The sequence below is a fragment of the Fukomys damarensis genome, unplaced genomic scaffold (genome assembly GCF_012274545.1).
Source record: "Fukomys damarensis isolate Sample0158 unplaced genomic scaffold, DMR_v1.0_HiC HiC_scaffold_18, whole genome shotgun sequence".
NCBI classification, from domain to species: domain Eukaryota; kingdom Metazoa; phylum Chordata; class Mammalia; order Rodentia; family Bathyergidae; genus Fukomys; species Fukomys damarensis.
The window spans coordinates 601550-616887 of NW_022900930.1; the positions used below are offsets into that span (position 1 = coordinate 601550).

Consider the following 15338-nt stretch of genomic DNA (forward strand, 5'->3'; position numbering starts at 1 on the left):
TACCTACAGTGCCTTTATAGTTCCTTCTTTTTGGAATTCAAATAGTTTTTGTGTTTGCTATTATTAGTTGTAAGAGCACAGAGTTTGAAAACAAATTAAAACTATGATATAGCAAACTAATTCAGAAAGGCAAATATTTAATATTCTTTTGGATTTTGACAACAGCACATTCATTGGCATGAGAGCTATTTGCTAAAAACTTTTGTTTTTTGGTACCAGGGATCGAACTCAGGACCTCACACTTGCCAGGCAGGCACTATGCCACTGAGCTAAATCCCTGACCTTGCTAAACATTTTTGGAGAATGTGTTTTGAGTGTGTGTGCTGCTGGGGATTAAACCCAACATCTCACACAAGCTAAGCAAGCACCCTATCACTGAGCTACACCCCCATCCCAATTACATATTTTTAATAAAAATTGTAAAATTATAACCTCTTAAAAATATAGAATGCATTGAGCCAAGCATGGTGGTGCATGCCAATAATCCCAGCACTCTGGGAACCTGAGGCAAGAGGATAACAAGTTCAAGCCCCACCTGGGCAATTTAGAGACCTAGTGAGATCCTGTGTCAAAATAAAAATAAAATATAAAGGATTGAGGATATATGTAGCTCAGTGTGAAGGCCCTGAGTTCAATCCTCTGTACCACACACACACACTATACTGTTTGGGAAAAGCACTTCCTCTATTTTTGCTTTTTAGAAGATATTAATATGACATATTATTTGGATTTACCCACTTGCACAAAGTAGGGGGTCAGCAAAGAGCTACGAGGATGGTAGAATCACTGCACTTTCTTTTGTGTAGAAAAGAATCACAATCTATTAGAATGCTGTTATTCCATGGACCTGGCTGCTTTCTAGGGTAACACTATACTGAAACTGGTTTAACTAAATGGAGTATTTGTTAAGCACTTTACTATCTGCAAGATTCTACAGTGGATCAGGGAAAACTTGGTGCCAGAAAAGCTCCAAGTGTGTGTGTGTGCGTGTGTGCACGCGCACGCATGCATGTAAACACCAACCTTAAGTCTAGATAGCTGTACTTACTATGTTTATCAGAAATTACTTTTTCACATAACTGCCTTTTTATACCTCTCCATTTTGTCCCCGGAGATGTTTCTCACCCATTTAATCTCCACATTTTTCAAGACTCCATGCAGTGGTTAACTGACTCACTATCACCTCGAGTGGGAGCACCCAGCTGAATTGGTTCTGGGCGTGGAGGACCCACTGAAGGAGGATTGCTATCAAAACAGTATAAAAGGAGAATGAAGGATTTCATGCTGATTTCCCTTGAGAAGATTCCATGCTGCTGATTTGCCTTCTGGCTGCTTTTCTTCAAGGAAGCTTCAGCTGTGCTTAGGCTGAGCTCTGGTCTTCGCCTTCGCCTGAGCGTCATCTCCTGGCTCTCAGTGCAGATTCTTTAGCTTCAGCACCGGGACTCTGGCCTGCCAGCACAGGCTCTCCGGCATCCGAGCAGCAGTCCTCGGTGCTGCAGCACTGACCCTTCAGCCTTTCATGGTAGGCTCCTTGGCCCTCTGGTTCACACTCATATGGGACATGGCCATGGGCTTCAGGCCTTCCACGTGGTTCATCAGATCTCTGGTGCTTGGACAGATCTCTTGTCCTCTTCTGTAGATGACTCTGTGGGCAGATTCTGTCAGTTAATTTTGTAAATCTGTGTCCTGCATTAAATCAGCTTCTCTTGTAAATGCTAATACACTCTATAAATTCAGAACTGGAATAATCCTTCCCATTGCTCACTGAGTCATTTGCAAAATGGTAACCAAAAGATCATCTGTTATCTACCTTTCTCACTCCTATAATTTTATGTTATCTAACTTCCTCACTCACACAGATGAGACAATAGAGTTGACTGTGCTGTTTTAAATTGATACAAATGGCAGAATCACTTTTTCCTTTTTTAGGAGTTGCAATGCATTTAATATTTTGGTGTGGAAGAGGTGACATCATGATTGCTAATTCTTTTGTTGTTGTTGTTGTTTTTGGTTTTTTGAGACAGGGTCTCCTTATGTAGTTGAGACTGACCTGGAATTCACTATGTAGTCCAGGCCGGTCTCGAACTCACAGCGATCCTCCTGCCTCAGCCTCCTGAGTGCTGGGATTACAAGCGTGCGCCACCACGCCCGGCACGATTGCTAATTCTTAAACTAAGATGATACAAGGGGGCAAAACTGGAAGTGGTAGCCAAATATGAGTAAGTGGAGTTTAGTTCCTTGCTCACATGATCTCACTTCAGAGGCCATAAACATTTTCTTATCCCTAAGAACTACCATAGCTTTTTAGAATCTGAAAACATCATGTCCTTTCAGTTGAAGTTTCTCTCTGTTAAAATGCAGACCAAATACCTTGTAGAACCAACACTTTGTTATCAGTCACTCATACTTTTGTGGGAGCATTTTCCACTCCTTGGGAGCAGCTTTTGATAGAGAACAGGAAGATGTTGGATACTGTGGAGACAGATAGAAGACAGAAGCACGGGATCTCCAAGACACCCTGGACACTGGCGATTAGGAGGTGGCTCGCCCCTCACCGTTCCATGTGTTGGAAGGTTGGTTCCCAGCACGGCAATGTTAAGAGGTGGTGGGGCATAGTGAGAGGTCACTGGGCACTGGACTCTAGCCCTCAGGAAGGGTTAAAGCAGTTCTTGGGGGTCCCTGGTTAGCTCTCTTCGGATTTCATAAAAGAGAGAGCCTGGCCTCTCCCTGCGCTCACTGGCTTCCTGTCTCACCATGTTCTCTCTCCTTTTCACAGTGCTCCTGCCATGATGCCAACCACCTTGCTGTAGCCAGGGGGCCTCACCAGAGGCTGATGGGATGGCTCTGTCTTCTACTTTCAGCCTCCAAAATGTAAGCCAAGTAACCTTTTCTTTAAAAGTTCCCTGCCTCAGATTTTGTTATAGCAACAGAAAATGGGCTAATAGAAATACCTGGCCTGTTTTTCAACTTTGCTGATTGCTATGATGCAAAAAATAAAACCTACTTACTAATAAATTGACTTTTTTTCTGTAACTTTAAGATAAAAACAACTTAAAGCTGGTAGAAAAGTGATAGTAATATAAGAACTCCTAAGTGCCTTTTACCCCCACTTTCGTTTTATTTATTTTTGTGATGCTGGAGATTGAACCCAGGTCCTGTGCATGCCACGCAAGTGCACGACCACTGAGCTAGCTATACTCTCTGGGCCTGATTTTTTTAAACTTCAAAATAAGTATTATTTATAGATACTTGCAACCCCTTCTCCTCCATCCCTCAAACAATAACAAAATAAAATGCAATATACTTGCTGTTCTCTCACAAATACATTTATGTTAGGCATTTTCTCAAGATTTCTTAGCACAAAACTTGTTGCAGGTAAGTTTAACAACATGAAGCCTGTTGTACTGTATAAAATCTCATTTTTTTTCAGCTGGTTTGAAATTTCTCAAAATATATCTTTATAAAAATTCCAAGCATGAGTCACCCTTTCAGAAGTAAGAACTGTTTTTTGGAAGAAAAGAAACTCTGGAGCTATGACCATCAACATAAAAGAAGTGGGCAACACAGTGCTTGTTTCCCATCAAATCTGGGGCTGAACCATATGCCTGTATGGCCTCTCTTACCTCACTTTCCTACCTAGAACGTAGACTATTACTAATCTACTTAAGTGGGTTAGTTCTTTACTATATCCTGGATTAAAGGTAGGGAACACATTAGTGTAGAATCCAATGGCAAATGCTACTCTTTTCATTGGAGTTAGAGGTTAAGAAATGTTTCCACATCTGTTACAGGAGTTTTCAGTTTAATTCTTTATCACCAAATCCTTATTCAAGACCTGTCTTATCCACACAGGATTCCAGAAGGATAGAGACAAAAGAGGACATATTTCTTGTTTTATAGTTAGTTTTAGATAAGTGTAGCTCTGTCTTTATTAGGGAGTCAAGTGGGAAATAAATTAAGACTAAGCTCCCAGTCCCATTAAACATAGGCTGGAGCTAGGCCATGTGTCCTGATTGAGGATCCAACTCAGGACTTTGCACCTGCGAGGCAGGCAGCAGCACCACTGAGCTAAATCCCCAGCTGTGGAACTATTTTTATTATCACAATTTTACCTCATTTCTTCTAAATATGTGAAATACTTTTTACATGACAATCTTCTCATAAACCCTGCATTTGAGTTTCTGATGAACTCTGTAAATTCCCAGACACGGCATGAGGCCAGTGGTGAACATCTGTGCCCCCTGGAGCTAACTTCTGCCCTTGGCGCAGCTGGCTGATATCACTGAACACCAACCATTTAACACATTCAAACTGTGCACCAATGGGGGCTGACCAGTACTTACACAGTGAAAGAGGAAGGAGAAAGGGGGACATAACTGTTCATTGCTACTTCATTAGTCATTCCATCGTGCTTCCAAAGGAAACATTCCACGGGATCCCGGTGGGTGCAGGGGCCGAAGCAGGTTACCGGCTGGGGTCACTTTGAAGTGTGGCTGCAGGGCTTCTATCTCCTCCCAGCTCAGCTGTTGAAGGGGGAAGAAACTTCAAAGCTGGACCTGCTGCTGTTCCTGCCAGTGGGGTGTGTGCAATTCCCTCACGTAGCTTTAAGGAGAAACTGAAGGAGGATACATCCTCTCTCATTTGCCAAAGTTTGTTGCTCACCAATGTATGAGGTTTCGTTTAGTGAATGCAGCTAAAACAAATGATTTTATTGAGTAATTTATATTTATTTATGTAACCTAATTTTACAAATCTTCTGAGATGGCCAGTTATCGTGAGCAGTCCAGATTGTGCCACATCATGAATAGTGAACCACTGCCGCTCCTGATTAAACCCTCGGCTCATGAAAACATGCAGTTTAGGATTGTCCCTTGGCTGTTCTGCTACCTTCAGCCTATATTCAAAACTGTTCACAATCCTTTAGTCACTTTTTAAACAGGTGATGCATTCAGACTCCTTTGTGAATTAACAAAGAATCATTCCATTTAGTCAACAATTCACCTTGTACAAAGTACTGCATACATTTTTGATGATGTATTAAGTTTTTAAAATAAATACAATTTCTTTGATTTTATTTGCTCTGAACCTTAATTTTTATTTAAAGTTTATATTCTTTTAGTTTCACAATAATAAAAAAGAAATACTTGAATAAATCTTAAAATTAAGGATAGCTATAATTAAAACACTATTTGAGTTATAGTTGAATCACTACCTCCAACCAGCTTTTATTTAAATAAACATGAAAAAAATAGGTGAAAACATTTCATTGTATAGTACAAAATGGCACAAGATAGGAGGGTTTTCCGAAAAGCTTAAGGCTAAAAATTTTAAAAAGCAGAACCAGAGAATAACATTTCTGACAATGACATGACTGAAAAGCAAGTCACCAACAGCTACACAGAGGGATCTGTTTGTTGCTACAGCCTGGTCCTGTATGGGCCAAAGAAGCCCTACCTAATAGAAAAGAAGATAGGAAATAAAAAAACAGACTATAGACAACACGCGAAGGGGGGAAATCTAGTCACAGAACACTCCTGAGATTAGCATATGAGAATCCTTCCTGATACAGACAAGAAAATCTACTGTACAAGTTCTAAGAAGACCACTAATCTAAGGCGTCATTAATAAGAGTACTAAGAATGGAAATTAGTCTGTTATTCATACTGCACTCATCAAAGAAACAGTCTAAAAGGAAGTTATTCTAACAGCTGGGTTTTTATTTTTTAATTTTCCAAAACTATTTTAATCAAGGTGGCATAAACTCCAGGATATCACTTCCAATAATACGTTTTTATTTCTCACTAATTGTATCATGAAGAAATCAAAGGCCCTCAGGGGGAGAAACCTATGTCTGCTCTTACTGTATCTTCCTGGGGATGTGCAGGCTCTATATTCAGGCCTTTTGAGCCATTTGTATAACAAATGACAGGGAGAAGCAATTAAAAAGCAAAACAATAACACCAAAAAATGGGGAAAAGCCACAAATACAATGATTTTATACACACAGTTTTTTCTTTTGTTTTTTTTAATGTCATTTATGATTTAGTAGAAGGAAGCAGGCACTTGCTATGGTACTGTTTCACAATTACTCTTTAAATTTTTATGTTTTTAATTGTTGCTCTTTGAGATGGGCCTTACTATCCTTGTAGTGCAGGCTATACCTAGAAACTCACTATATAGCCCAGCCTGACCTAGAATTGGTGAGTGTCCTGCCTCAGCCTCTCTCTAGTGCTGGAATTGGAGGCCCATGGGTCACCGCGCCAGCTAACAATTGCTTCAGTTGCTCAGTTTCTGAGAGTCTATTCCAGTGAAAGCTGTACACTGTCGGCTTGGCTTTGTGGCTGCTGATAGTCATACTTCCTTGCTATCAAAAAAAGAGAGAAAATTAATAAAACTACAAAATAATTATGAGCTACCACCACTGAATCACAGTGATGACTCTCAGTGAAGAATCAGTTTGGAATTAAACAACTTGATTTCTTTAGAGGAAAGGAGTTATACTTCACAGTTCTCTTAACTTCTCAACACTGCTCATATCTGCTTTTATTACTATTTATTTATTCCATACTCACTGCTATTTTGTATGAACTTTAAAATACAGGCTGAACATTAAGTTATTAATGTTTTATAATTTCTTTCTTTCGTACCTTTTATTTCCACCTTAAGTTAATAATAATGTTTTTGTCCCCATTTTATGGAATTTGACTATAATTTTTAAGTCTAAGAAACTTATTGAACATAACTTGTCATAAACACAAGCTACAAGAAAAACAGACATGTAATTCTATCTTCTTTTTATACTTCTAAGAAATATTTATTGAAGAAAAATTACATTAACCTGAACTAGAGAAGATATAGGACTAAAAGCCATCATGAATGTCATTTACTGCTTGGCACCTCTTCAATTTTTGCTAACCAAGAAAGAGATTCTACTGGTTTATGCTATTCTGGGTAAATCCAGGTTTTTCATCCTACAGCTCACAACTTTGGGAGCCCTCTTTAAGAAATGAATTTTGTCTGCTATTTGCTCTTGAACTGGCAGACTTTCTAATCCCCATAATTTGTGACAGTGTTACCTTGTAGGGAAAAAAGGACTTTGAAGGTGTGGCTGAGGAAGGAACCTGGGGAGGAAGGGACAATGGTTGGATTATCTGGTCCCACCTAATCACAGAGCCCTTAATATCAAAGACCTTTCTGGCTAAATTCACAAGGAGAGGGAAATGTGAGTGTGGAAGAACAATCAGATGCAATGTTCCTGGCTGAGAAGACGCAGGAATAGGGTTATAAACCAAAGGAGTGTGGGCAGCCTGTTACAGCTTGTGTCTAGATGTCCCCCCAAAGCCTCATGCATTCATAGGTGGGCTTTTTGGAGGTGGGTGGATCTAAGGTGTGTGAATGTGGATTATGGGTGTGTGATACTGGGATTAAGGGTGTGTGGTACTAAATAATTTTTTTAATAAATTAAATTTATTGGTACATTTTAGGTATACATAATGATTACATTCATCATAGACAAACTGTCCACTGATTGGATTAGCATAGTTCTGGGTGTGGATAATGGGAAGGCCCAATGGAGGCGTGGGTTGGCACCAACCAAGAGTCTTGTAGCCTGAATGGATTATAAGGGAAAAAGAAGGAAGGCAGATTTGCTGCTTGCTGCTTGCTGTGTTGCTGGTTGCTGCTCCACTGCTTCGCTACCTCCTGCCCTGCCATACTATGGAGTGTTTCTCCTCTGTGATGCCCCTCTACCTGCTGCTGACTATGGACTAAAACCTCGACAGGCTGTGAGCTGAAATAAACTTTTTCTCTTTTAACTTGTGGGTGTTGGTGTTTTGTCCTAGCAATGGGGAAGTAACTAAGACATACCCTACAGCTGGAGAAGGCAAAGGCAGGTTTTCCCCTGGAGAATCTGGAAAAATGAAGCCTGTTGGCACACTTATTTCAGCCCAGTGAGACCCTGCTGGGACTTCTAACCCACAAAATGGCTAGACAATGCAGTTGCATTGTTTTAATCCACTGAGTCTGTGCTAATTTGTTAGAGTAGCAATAGAAAATTAATACACCCTGCAGACAGGAGTTCTGATAAATTTTATATCATTTTTAGTGAAAAAGGAAAAAATGGTACAGTGGGTCTATGACTGTATCTTCTGTATCACAGAATACATTAATGGTAAGAGAGAACTTCTGGTTTGAGTAGATATCAATGACAACTTAATTCTTTACCTATAACTTTTTATACAGAGTTTCGGGTTCTATACATTTTTAAAATACTTGTAATTTTCAAGGTTTTGTAAAAAATATATATTTATGACATAAAATTTAACCAGTTTTAGATGTACACTTCATGGCATTAAGTATATTTATGTGGCTGTACAAACATCTACAGATTCATGCCCAAGCAAACTCTTGTACTCATGAAATATTAACTCCCCAAACACTTTCTTCAGCTTCTGACAACCACCATTCTACCTTCTGTCTCTGTGACTGGCTTCAGATAAGTGAGATAAACAAGACGTGTCCTTTTGTGACCAGCTTATTTCAATTAACATAATGTCTGCAAGGTTCATTCATGTTGTCCTAATGAGTCAAAATCTTCTTTTTAAAGGCTGAATCACATTCTACTGTATGTATGCACCACATTTTGTTTATGTGTTCATCTATAAAGACATTTAGTTTTTTTCTGTCTTTTGGCTACTATGAGTAATGCTGCTCTATAAAGTTTTCTTTCTTATTTTTCCCTGGTGATACGTGCATTGGTAAAAATGCAAAAGAAACAAAAAGGGGTTAACTGAAAAGCAAAATCTCCTTCCTATGTTGTAGTTGTATAGTTGCCTTCCCAGTTCTTTCCAAGGAACCACTGTTATCAGTTTTTAATGTAAAATTTATGCTGAGGAATTTTTTTTTTTTTAGGTTTTATCTAACATATAGTTGGCCCTCTGTATCTGTGGATTCAAATGTGAATTAAAAATACTTGAAAAAAATTTCTATACTGAACACATACACATTTTTTTGCTTTATCATTATTGCCTAAACACAGAAAAGTAATTATTTATATACCAATGCCTATTTACATTGTAAGTAACGTAGAAAAGACTTTAAATATATGGTAGGATGTGTATAGGTTATATGCAAATATGCTTGCTATTTTATAAAAAAGACTTCAGCATCTACAGACAACCACATGTGGGTATTACATATATATCTTTTTTTTTTTTTTTTTTTCCTATTTTTAACCTGAAATTCCACCTGGACTGAGAACATAGGCCATTAAAATTTGCTGATCATCTTATTTTGCTTCTTCCTTTGTCTAGGCATGTGTTTGCATATGCACACACAAGCAAGCATATACATACATTTTACAATGGACAGTTTTGTTTTTACTTTAAATCCTAAATAGCTCCCGTGAAGCAAAAGAATCAATAACCGGAAGCAGGTCTTTCCATGCCTCTTTCCAAGTTGCCATAGTAATATCAAACATTTATATTACATATAACTATAAAGGGGATGTTGTGGTCACACCTCATTCTTCTATGGTGTTAAGACTATGGCTTAGATGTACAATTCATTCTGGCTCCATCCATTCTAAACTTTGTTCCTTCCTCATTGCCTGCTCACAGTGCTCAGGACTATGGGACATATTGAGATAGGCCATCTGCCCTTGCACCCGATATCCCATGTCATACTCTTGGAAGCCATTCATTACTATACTGCTGTGGCTTGTAATCAATCTTTAGCTACTTTAATGCCACTCCACATGAAGGGACATGCAAAGGAGGAAAAATTAAAATAGGAAGAGACAGTAGTCTCAACTAATGGGTAAAAATCTTAATTTTTATACAACTATCAAACATGCAAGCATCTGAACATTGCTAAGGTACTTCTCAGGGTCTTGTGGCAATAAATTTCATAGTAAATTTGCCTTTGCTGAAACTGGGTTAAGCATCTAAAAAGAGGTACTAAATTTTATATAACCAACTGTTTTTGAGAACCTAACCCTTTTGCTAATTTGACTCAATTCCAAAACATCTATTTTAAACATGCTTATGCATATAGTTTAGCACAGGCTATACTTACAAATAGAATACATTTCCAGTTGTTGTCTTAAACGAATTTTGCTCATTGTGTCATAAAAGTTGGGCTCTGACAAAGTTTCTTCTGTAGGTGGCACACTGAATATCCTCATAATTCTCCTTTTATTCCTAAAATACAAAAACAATGTAGAATACAGATTTGTATTGATTTCTGTAAGATGATAATCTCATGATTCTGGTAGGCAGAAGCAACATTAAAAGAACTTAAAATGACTAGTCCATTTTCTTTTCTACTTTGGGAGATGCTTCCTTGGCTCATGTGTTCTTTTATTTAGAAATATGAGGCTGTAAGTAACAACACAGCTTTAAAAAGAGAAATGAAATACTAAACACATCCATTTAATAAAACAAAGGAAGAGGCCTCCATTGTGATTCCCCTCAACCCCTTAAAAAGCCAGATATCGAATAGAAAAACGTATGATCAAAAAAGTCTCATTTCTCCTCCCTCTCATGTCATCCAAGTAAGGACAAATTATTGGTTTGAAGAATATACTGAATGTAAAGTAGACCTTAATTTTGGAAATTCATAATAAAATTATTTCTTAAATATAATAGCATGGCTTTAGTGGGGACATCTTTTTAAAAATCAGAACAATGTGCCTCTGCTTTAAAAAAAAGTGGGGAGGAGGTGGTGCCTGCTTTTAGAGGAGTGGTGGGGACACAGGATGCCTTCTCCCACCCACCAGCTTGACTGCTCTGAGAGGGCCATGTAGCCAGGAATGGTGAGCTCTGATTATCCCCTGGCCAAAGAGAAATTACTTCTGGATTACTAACCATTTTCAACTATTTAATGACATTTTTACCTAGGTAGAGAACACCCCAAAGCACTGGCTATGAGCACACCCAACTCAGCCCCATTAATACTGCCTTTTTTCTATGAAGTACACACCCCTCTTTTTAAAAGTATATGTACTTAGGGTAAAGGAGCCAGGGGGTGTAAAAGACAGCAGTTAAACGAAGCTACAATATCTGCAACTGAGGCAGAAAATACTGAAAATTCACAACATGTGGCATATCCAGGACACAGAGGTAAAAGACAAGGCCCTTATTCTCAAAAGGCTGACGTTTTGTAAAGAAAACACAAGTAACCAGATAACAGCAGTACTGTTTATAAATGCCTTGATAGCATCATGCACAAGAAATAAGGAAATGCTTCAAATGCGCAAAGAGATTTGCTGAATATAGAGGGATTATTATTTCTGCATTTCAGAGACTTGGGCAAAAAAAAAAAAATGTGCTCACCATGGAGTAGTAATGAATAAATTGGCTGATGATAAAATTGGGCTACCTTAGAAATAACAGAATAGGAGTACAGAGCGTCTGGTCCTGGGGCTGGGAGCTGTACTTAAACCTGAACCTCTAGGGGAATGGTGTTTTCAAAGCCAACCCCTGCCACCACCAGCATTTTGACCAGACTTAAGAGTGCACCAGTTAGAGCAGGAATAAACACTCTGACGAAATTATTTTTTATACATTCTACTCAGAAAAGTCCTATAAAACTCTTAAAAGCCCCGTGTCATATCTATGTTGAGATACTAACAAATCTACCTTTTGGCATACATGAAGAGAGCGAAGCTAACAAGGATCACTATCAGGTAGACATTGGTGGCTTCATTCCAGGCCTCATGAACAGTGTAATCAATGGAACCGTCGTCCTCCATGACTTTGTAACTCCCAGCCATGGGGCTGTAAGAGAAAAGAAAGGAGTGTTGGCGATCACGTGGGCTGCCAGCTAAACCCAGTCCACAGCCTATTTGCTTTGTTTTGTCTTTGGTCTTGGTTTTTCAGACAGGGTCTCACTGCACAGGTTAGATGAGTCTCTTACTCACTATGTAGCCCAGGTTGGCCTCAGACTCATGGCAATCTACCTGCTTCAGCCTCCTGAGTGCTGGGATTACAGGTGTGTGCTACCATTCCCAGCTTACTACTTATTTTTATATAGCCCACAAGTCAAGACTGGCTTTATGCTTCTAATCAGACATTTTATTCATTTATATTGTTTGGTGCTGGGGACTGAACCTAGGGCCTTCTGTTGCTAAGCTTATTTCACCACTAAGCTATACACTCCAGGGCCCTACATGGGCATCTTTGAAGTGTTTCTAAGTATCTGTGTAACATTCTTGATTTGCCTCACAGCCCAGAAAGCCTAAAATATTTTCAATATGATCCTTTAAGAAAAAGATTACTAAAAAAATGTTGACTGACCTTTGGTCTAGATAATTAAGGCACAAACACATCTCCCCTTACTTTTTTTTTTTTTTTTCTTTTTTTTTAGCAATACCAGGGATCAAACTCAGGACCTTGTGTTTGCAAGGCAGGCGCAGTGTCACTGAGCTAAATCCCCAGCCCTTCCCTTTTAACTCTGAAGCATTATGGTTCCCATGTAAAGATCAAAATGAGGAATAAAAAATATTATTAAAAGGATGGACACTGTAATGTCCATTAAAAGAATGGACAATGAAAATTGTAACTATAGTCTGGATGAAAGCAACAGAATCCTTGAAAACAGAAACCCAAACTTTAGCTGGCCACAACGCTCAGAACAGCATCATCCTGGTGACCACGGCCCAGAAAGGACACGATGGCCTTACCAGTGATATTCCACAGGCTCCTGAGTCTGGAGCTGGACTCGACTCAGGTGTGGCCTGGGGCCAAAGCTGGCTGACAGAAACTATGGGATAAAAACTTCCATTTTGCTATTCATACAGCTGTGATTCTAAGAAACAGGATATTTCCACAGAAAGTGAAAGCTGCAATTCCAAGTGTATCAAAGAGCAAGTAAAAGAGAAATAAGGGCTGGGGGTTTAGCTCAGTGGTTCTGCTACCTGCCTCACAAGTGCAAGGTCCCGAGTTCAATCCCTGGTACCCAAAATAAACAAATAATAAATAAATGGAGTGATTTCTTGCTTGTAAAATTAATTGAATTTTGAGTTTAAAGAAATGTTCTTCTTTTATGTAGGACCTCATGTAAAAGAGATCCAAAAGTGTTGTTGTAGATACAATAAAAAGGAAAAAATGGTAGTAATGATAGGGGATAACTGTACTGTACTTTCTGAGAATAAGATAGCAATTTTTAATACCAAGAAAAGGCATATCTGGAATGTATAAGTTGTTCTGCAATTGTTTCTAAGCTGCATACAATAATGAAGACATTGCAGGAATTCCTCCACTAGAATATCTTGCAGTCTGTCTGGTAAAGCATCCTCATGTTCAACATTGTCAACTTGGCTCAGGAAGTTGGTCTGAGTAAAGACAGAGTAGGTTTTCTTTCTTCTTGCTTATCTTTGTATAAAGTGATTGAAATTTAGGGACAGGCCTCCTCCTAAAACACATGGCATGTTCTCCCTTTTCTGATATCTAAAGTCTTTGTTAGGTATTTGGGGATGTGCAGTACTTATTTAGAACAAAGTGAATATCATGAACAGTCATTTAACTGAAACTTCTGAAACTGAGGCCAAGAATAATTTCTCTAAAACACCATTGGTTTCTGATAAAAATAAAGATTGGCCATATGAAATTAGCCAGGAAACAATAAAAATAATACTTTATAAAAATGTATAGGTGTAACATCAAAATATTAAACATAGATTGTATCCAACTCCTAGATATTAACGACTGGCTATTCATTTATTTTTATAGGGTGGGAGGCACAGGGCATGGTCCTATTTTCCAACCTTATTCTTTAAAACAACTCCAGAGGTTCTCTGAAATTAACATCATGATTTATAACGTGTAATCAGCCTACTTTAGAGATGAATTCAGGAAGACCAGACACTGTAACAGTCTATATGATTTATGCCAAAATGTTAAAATAACAATAATGACCATGACTGGCCCCCCAAAAAAAACAAAAGCAAAAGAAACAGAGTGGGAGTGGGGAGGGTGATATGAGTTGAACGTCTGATTTGAGGTGCTGCAGAGGCCGAGACGATTATGCAGCAAGGGTTGTAGCTTTTAGGTTTGAGGTTATTTTCAAAATGAGAAACAATGAACAATGCAGCAATAGCCATTAGGACACTGTGCAGGTACCATTTGTCTGACAAATTACATGAGTGTTTCCCGCCTGCTTTCTAACACTGAATGGACCTGAACCGGGTTCATTTACTGCTTCAACTTTTTACAAAATTCTGCTAACATGCCACTCAATAAAAGGTATTCCTACTTGCACTTGATTTCTTCTGCTATGACTATACCACTTTTTAATTATACTTAGGAAAGAACTTCTAATTACTGCTGACCCAAAATGGTAAAATTTTAATGTGGATTATATAACACATTATACAACGTGATCGGTATGCAATGACACTGCTATTCCATGGTTCCAGAAACAAGCACTTGAGTTATTTTTAGTAGCGTAGTTGTGCCAGATTTACATGGAGGTAGGCCTTTCTTGCCCAGTCCTCATCATGACCAACGCCATGCTTTGTAAGCCTGCCAGGAATAAAGCATGCTCCGGCTCACAGTACGGACCCATGGCCCACACGTGGTCTGCACTTTGACCATTTCCTACCGGCGTGCCACACTCTGTCCAGGTGTCCACACATCACCGGCGCAGTGCCTTGTACAGGCCACCACAGAACACCCAGCAGCTTCACAGCGTTTCACTCCTGGCAGGTTAATGTTTCAACGAGATTACCAATATAACTAGTCATGTGCTCTGGGGGCTATTTGGGGCTCTTGGAGGAAGCTGACCTCTTTTCACAGTTTTCCTGTGATGCAATGCTTGAACTAGTATTTCAGAAGGAAAACCGTAGAATAAGCTGAATTAAGACCCCGGTTAACAAGAGATAAAGCTGCCAAAACGCATTACCTAGGTCTCCGTTTTAGGTTGATAAGTTTAACCTTTTCTAGGTCATACTTCGGGTAGCGCCTCTCCAGGACTCCTGTGACACTACCCTAGGCAGATGAGTCCTAACTTCGCGTTCCTGACACCACGTCTGGGTGGCTTTAATTTAAATATCACGTATTCTGCCCAGAATGTTATCATTCTTGTCCTACAGCCTTGTTCTTTCCGGATAGAAACAGGATTTCCAGAGGGACTCCAGAGGTTCCGCACCGCAAGATTCACTAAGTGAGTAAACAGAGTCTCCTTTCTCTCCACTCTTTGGGACCCGAAGGGCTGTTTTCCCGAAGCAGGGGCCCGAGCTCACCGCCTGCCCCGCCGGGGAGTAAGCTCGGTCCGCAGGTTCCGGCCGGTAGGTCGCGCTCGTGCGTGGTCGCTACACCGTGAGGACCCCGCGAACCGCC

The 15338-nt window shown here is 39.4% G+C and overlaps 2 protein-coding genes across 6 annotated transcripts in view; one reads left to right on the plus strand and one right to left on the minus strand.

Moving 5' to 3' along the window:
- Nucleotides 1-604: 604 nt before the first annotated feature.
- On the minus strand, nucleotides 605-15332 carry Smim19 (small integral membrane protein 19). Of its 4 annotated transcripts, XR_778822.2 has the most exons (5): nucleotides 15242-15332; nucleotides 11640-11777; nucleotides 10075-10199; nucleotides 4344-4523; nucleotides 605-1645 (listed from the first exon to the last, which is right to left on the minus strand). XR_778822.2 is itself a non-coding variant. In XM_010617089.3 (4 exons), coding segments are annotated over exons 2-4 (261 nt in total). In that variant the 5' UTR covers nucleotides 11774-11777; nucleotides 15242-15332; the 3' UTR covers nucleotides 605-1643. The 4 variants fall into 4 exon arrangements, 3 of the variants coding, with proteins under 3 accessions (XP_010615391.1, XP_010615388.1, XP_010615390.1); XM_010617089.3 differs by lacking the exon at nucleotides 4344-4523; XM_010617086.3 differs by lacking the exons at nucleotides 605-1645; nucleotides 4344-4523 and adding an exon at nucleotides 5205-6364.
- The window catches only part of Slc20a2 (solute carrier family 20 member 2), a 92247-nt gene continuing 91986 nt past the window's right edge, over nucleotides 15078-15338 (plus strand). The window contains exon 1 of one of the 2 annotated variants that reach the window (XM_010617079.3): nucleotides 15078-15162. The gene's annotated coding sequence lies outside the window, so the exon portion shown is untranslated. The remainder of the gene's footprint in view (nucleotides 15163-15338) is intronic. The other variant, XM_010617084.3, reaches the window with a different exon arrangement.

Bases quoted from the DNA above. Each gene is read 5' to 3' on its own strand.
- Smim19 (XM_010617086.3), bottom strand. From the start codon at position 11,773: ATGGCTGGGAGTTACAAAGTCATGGAGGACGACGGTTCCATTGATTAC. The intron at 10,200-11,639 runs GTAGATTTGTTA...TTTGTATTTTAG, and splicing joins CTCTTCATGTATGCCAAAAG to GAATAAAAGGAGAATTATGA. The intron at 6,365-10,074 runs GTAAGTATAGCC...TTTTTTTGATAG, and splicing joins ACTGGAAATGTATTCTATTT to CAAGGAAGTATGACTATCAG.